At 59.9% G+C, this 5547-nt stretch overlaps 1 protein-coding gene across 1 annotated transcript in view; it reads right to left on the reverse strand.

Annotated features, from left to right (window-relative positions):
* LOC103812149 (digestive cysteine proteinase 1-like) overlaps positions 1-3643 on the reverse strand; it is a 5635-nt gene extending 1992 nt beyond the window's left edge. The window contains exons 1-7 of the mRNA XM_009085158.1: positions 3592-3643; positions 2423-2482; positions 2093-2185; positions 1831-2003; positions 790-1033; positions 522-717; positions 225-418 (exon numbers count right to left, since the gene is read on the reverse strand). Of these exons, the coding sequence (XP_009083406.1) occupies positions 225-418; positions 522-717; positions 790-1033; positions 1831-2003; positions 2093-2185; positions 2423-2482; positions 3592-3643 (1012 nt within the window). The remainder of the gene's footprint in view (positions 1-224; positions 419-521; positions 718-789; positions 1034-1830; positions 2004-2092; positions 2186-2422; positions 2483-3591) is intronic.
* Between the last annotated feature and the right edge of the window lie 1904 nt (positions 3644-5547).

The following is a 5547-nucleotide window of genomic DNA, read 5'->3' on the forward strand; positions in this document are numbered from 1 at the left end:
ATTTGCTCTGGGCAACCTGTCCCAGTGCCTCACCACCCTCCCAGTGCCCAGCTTAAGCCCAGCTTTGACCTTCCACCTGCCGAGCAGAGCAGGGACCACAGGCAGATGTGGACCCCAAGGACAGCACAGCCCCACAGGTGATGGAAAGCAGAATGGCTTGGTTGGGCCTGGATGAGGACCTTCACCCCCAAGGCACATTGGTGTCCCCCCACCCCTGCACCTACCATACATGCGCCAGTCGAGGCTCTCGGGCAGGATGAGGCCAGTGTAGAGCTCGGTGGGGAAGGGTCTCCCATTGTTGGTGTCTCCACTGCGACGCCGTCCCCTCAGTGCTGCCAACTCCTGGGGCGTGCGGTCGGCCAGGTGGTTCAGCGCCAGCGTGTAGGAGAGCGCGGCGCGGTTCCGCGAGTGCACGAACCTGCCACCACGGCCAGAATGGCATCAACTGGCATCACTGCCACCTCCCACTGCCGCAGTGGTGCATCCCCACAGAGGGTCAGCATCCCCCTGTCTGCCTGTACCTCATGTTGTGCACGAAGATGCTCTGCCTGTGCTCCAGCTCCCGCATGGAGCTGTATCGCCGCCCCATCCGCCGACGGTAGTCATGGAAAACTTGGTGGGCCCAAGGCTGGTGCTGTCCCACCAGGTCCTCCATGGGGTTTGCCAGCACCCGATGCTCTACTGCACTCCCTGGCAGCAGCCCACACTTCTTAGTCTCTGGGGAGCAAGAAGGGACACCATCAGCCCGAGCCCCACAGGTAGGACCAGGGTGGGTTGTCCCTGACTCACCGTTGATGGGGAGGTCGAAGATGGAGGGAGGGTAGCTGTTGTCAAAATCAGTGTAGGTGATCTCATATTTGTCGTAGTGGGAGCCCAGCAGGCTGTTGTACCCCCTCATCTCGTAGTGGACAGGGGCCACCCCACAGCTGGAGTTGGTCACCCATAGGGTGTAGACATTCTTCTTCTTTGCCCACCGGGTGACATTCTGCCACACGGCGCAGTACCGGCCGTCATAGTACTCCTCTCGCAGGAACTGGGGGGGACATGACATCAGGAGGGTTCCTAAACCCCATCCCAGGTGCTCTACTCCCCACCCATCCCCTTTGCACAGTCCAGTGCTCCCACTGCACCCATCAGGTCCCCCGGCTGGATCCAGTGTTTCCATGGCCATGAGCACACATGGATTGAAATTGGGACAAGGATTTGAGGTGCAACACAAGGCAGACCATCAGGTCCCCCGGCTGGATCCAGTGGTTCCATGGCCGTGAGCACACATGGATTGAAACTGGGACAAGGATTTGAGGTGCAACACAAGGCAGACCCCTCTGCCTGGCTCAGTGGTGCCCTGGGGTCACCCCACTGTGCACAGAACTCTGTGTGCACCCATAGTGGCAGGTCTGGCTGCACCTCTTCTCCCAAAGGTTTTCTCTGCATGTTTCCAAGCTCTCACCCTGCAGGCACGTGTCCAGCTCGGTGACAACCTGTTGTCCCCCACCACTCACATGCTGTGCCCAGCCCTGCTGGAGGCTGAGGCCAGTGGGAGCTGAGCTGCTGTGCAGAGACTTGCCCAAACCGTGCCGAAACGCCAGCGTTTGTGTGGGATGTGACACGTCCCAACACGGCTGCTGGAGTTGGGTAAGGAGCCGGGAGTCCGGCCCCAATCCGGGTGGGGAAGTGACCCTCCCTGCTCCCTGGGGCTGTGGGAGCATGTCCTGGCCTGTGCCAGCACCCTGCACCCCTGGGATGGAGAGGAGCATCTCCCAGCACCCCCTTCCACAGCCTGGAGATGCTCTGGGCAGTGGGTCGGATCCAGGCTCCGACATTTCCCACCTTGAAGCCGCTGATGTTGGGGAAGACACTCTGAGCCTTGACCACGTCCTCCTTGGAGCCAGGCAGCTGGAAGCACTTCATGGTGTTCACCTCCTTCTCAGTGGTCTCTGGTGTGATCTTGTACCTCATCCCATAGGGCTTCACAGCTGCAAACTGGTAGGTTATCACCTGCCCTGTGCCGGTGGGAAGGGGAAACTGAGGCACAGCAGTCCTGGTGGTGCAGGGTGGGTGCAGCTGGAGCAGGTGGGTGCCCATCTCTTACCCTCATAATACTGGATCCGGCTCTTGTTTCCCGTCAGGTTGTACCAGGCTTCGAAAGGCTCCTCAATCTCAGCATAGGGAAGCTTAATGACCCCTGTGAGTCCCCCAGTACAGGATGCAGGTCAGCCCCAAACCCTCAGCACCCCAACATCCCTCCCTGAGCCCTCAGCAGCATGCAGACCTGCAGCTGACCAAGCCATGGGTGTCAGGTAGGGGAGAGACACTTGGCTGTGGGAACCTGCCCCAGTTTGGCACTGGGACTGCCTGGTCCTGCCCCATGCTGATCATCCTCTGCTCCCCCCCAGCAAAGGAGGCTGCAGGGTCGTGTTACCTCGGGCGTGGTAGATGGAGCCAAACTGAGGGGGTGGGCGGGAGAACCCATAGTCCTGTCCTGAAAGGCAGAGAGGGACAAAGGGATGAGAGAGCTGTGTGTACCCCCCCATCTGAGCTGGGGATGGGGTTGTTTGAGCAAGAGTGTCCCAAGCCTTCCTTTCTCCTTCCATGCAGCCTGCTCCCCATCTTGGCCAAAAGTGCTTCCTGAGCCCACTGGTGGCACATCCAAGGGACATGAAGGCACTGACACTCACCCAGGGCCAGATCCAGGGTTAGCACCAGGCCATGACCTGCTGTGACACTGGAGTGAGCCCTGAACTGCTGCACCCCCAAGGAACCCTAGTTTCTAGGATGACTATTGGGGTGATGCCCTGGGGTCACCCCTAGCACTGGTCACCATGGCTTTGGGTGACATTTCCAAGGGAAGGACACAGCCACACTCTCCCCTGACACACAGAGCATGGTTGAGGGGTGCCAAGGAGCTGACTGGTCCCACCTGGCATCTCCCAGTGATCTCCCCAAACTCCCTCTGGGCTCCCAGCTTGTGCAACCCCACGCCAACACACCCGCCGCTGGGAACGGGCCCTTCCCTCTGTCAGCATCTTCCACCTTGCCGGGAGCGACCGGCGGCACCTGCTCCATGCCCAGCCTTGGGGAGTCAGGACCAGACCTGCACCCCAAACCTGGGGGAGGCAGGGACAGCCACCCCCCTGCCTGTACCCCAGGCTGTCCCATAGGTGCCCACCCCATCAGGGCACCCACAGATGATTCCCAGGGTGGGGGGGAGCAGTAATGGGTTCAACCATCCCTCAACCCTGCATGGCTATACAGACACCCAGAAAGGGGGTCCCGTGGGAGCATGGTCCCCCTGTCACCCCTGCCTGGCTGCCCTGCCTGCTTGGGTGAAACACCTTGGGTTAAAGCCTCGATTTAGCCTTATTTTCACCCAAGGCATGTCCTTCCCCCCCTCCCCTTTATCATCCCACGCACACACTATCTTGGAGGAACTGCAAATTTGGAGACCCAACAAGCAAGAAACCACTTCCCCTGCCTCCAGTCTGCCCTGCAGTGCACTGGGGGGAGACCTGCCTGGGTGCTCCCATTTCCCTCCCATCCCCGGGGTGTCCCCAGCAGTGACAGTGCCACGGGCTGGGGGGGCAGACTCACCCCAGACAGCGATGCAGATTGCAGAACCCACGAGCCAGCAGAGAACACCCATCCTGGCCGCCCTGGTTCACCCAGCACAGGCTTCTCACTCTAAGCTGGAGCTTAAAACCTGCTGGAGCCAATGCAGAAGTCAGGGCCCTCCCCAGAGGAGGGAAGAAACTGGCATCATGTGGTGCCCTGCAGGGTGTGCGGGGGAACAGACACCTCGGGGTCCTTGGGAGGGAGAGTCTGTGCCGGCAGGCGCCCCACAGAGGGGGATGGAGCCAAGCCAGGTGCTGCAGGGGATGAGAGGTGCAGGGTGAGCCCCAAAATGCCTCAAACAGCACGTGGGGGGTGCAGACTGAATGAATCCATGGGGACTCCTCAACTTGGGGCCAAGCTGGTCCCTTCTTCTGTACCTGGAAGGGAGGAAGGGGCAACGAGGTGCTCAAGGCTGTGTATTCCCTCCTCTGGTGTTTTGATGCTGGTCAGAAACACCTGGGACCATGATTTGAGGAGGGTCCTGGGAGCCTGCAGGGGCTCATCACTCCACAGGTGGCTGCTGGTGACACTGGCAGGACTGACTCCATCTCCAGCAGTGTTCAAATCTCCCCTCAGCAAGTCTCCTAAAGCCCCCAAATCTAGGATTAAAGGGGAGCTGTGCTCCCAGGATGAGTCGGGAGGTGACAAGGTGAGGGTGACATCAACCTGGGGGGCAGGTCCCCATGCTGATGAGGACCTAGGACCTCTGCCAGACCTGGCCCCTCTATGAGAACAGGAAACATTGAGGCCAAACTCACCGTGACAGCAGAAAGAGGTCACCCTGGAGGGCAAACCACAGGGCGAGGAGAAGGAAGGCTCTGGAGAGATGGGGAAGGAGCCCACGCCAGCCCAGCTGTGAGGGGGGACAGGGTAGCTGAGCCAGGGTGCAACCAGCTCTGAGCTGGACAATGAACAGAGCTCTCTGCACCCCATGCACCTTCACCCCTGCTTGGGAGCACAGCCGGAAACTGCAGTGTGGGGACACCTAAAAATATCCCTGTCCTCTGTGGTGGGGTGTGGGGAGGGACTGAGGGACATGCAGGATGGAGCTCGGTGGAGCTGTGGGGAGGTATTTCCATCCGGGGAGGTTCTGCTTTGAGGGGATAACTTCCCTGCACACCTGATTTGCACAGGAGGGCCTGCCAGTGAAGGATCCCTACCAAGAGCCTCTTGATCTGGGGGTCAGCATGCCTGAAGCCTGAGGTGCTCTCTGCAGGTGAGTGCCTCAGTGACCTGGGCTGGGAGCCCAGGGGGGCTCAGACAGGGTGCTGAGGGGCTCAGACAGGGTGCTGTGGGGCTCAGACAGGGTGCTGAGGAGCTCAGACAAGGTATAGTAAGGATCAGGAAGGGTGCTGAGGGTCTCACCACCTCTCCCAGAGCTCATTGAGGTTTATGTGACTAATGCAAAATTTTGGGGTTGTCCCACCAGCAGCTTATCTGGACAAGGAGTGAATAAGGAGTCTGGTGTTTATAGATGGACACAGCACTGGTTTGAATTTGCCAGGAGCTGCACTCCATTCTGGGGGGACACATGAGACCCTCCTGGAACACAGTCATAGGTTACCTGGGCAAGGTGAGCTGTTCACTGCCCCTCCATGACTCTGTCCTGCCCTAAAAAAAACTGTGCCAGGAGGGTGGGTGGCTGCTGTGACACCAGATGGGCACCTTACTCCTACGCCTTGCAGGGCCACAACCCTCTGTGAGCACTGTGACATCCCTTTGCTGTCCCTTGCCCGGGGAATGCAGGCTCGGGGGGCTCAGGGAGGCAATGCCAGGCTCTATCTCGACCCTGGCACAGGCTGGATCCCCAAACACACCCTGCAAATCCCAGCAGAGGATCACAAATGTCCCCCTGTGCTGCTGGGGACCAGAGCCCCTCTGATGAGAGCCTGTCCCCCACTGCACCACCTTCATGGGCAGGCGGTGTGCCCCAGC

The sequence above is a fragment of the Acanthisitta chloris genome, unplaced genomic scaffold (genome assembly GCF_000695815.1).
Source record: "Acanthisitta chloris isolate BGI_N310 unplaced genomic scaffold, ASM69581v1 scaffold4042, whole genome shotgun sequence".
In the NCBI taxonomy this organism is placed as follows: Eukaryota; Metazoa; Chordata; class Aves; order Passeriformes; family Acanthisittidae; genus Acanthisitta; species Acanthisitta chloris.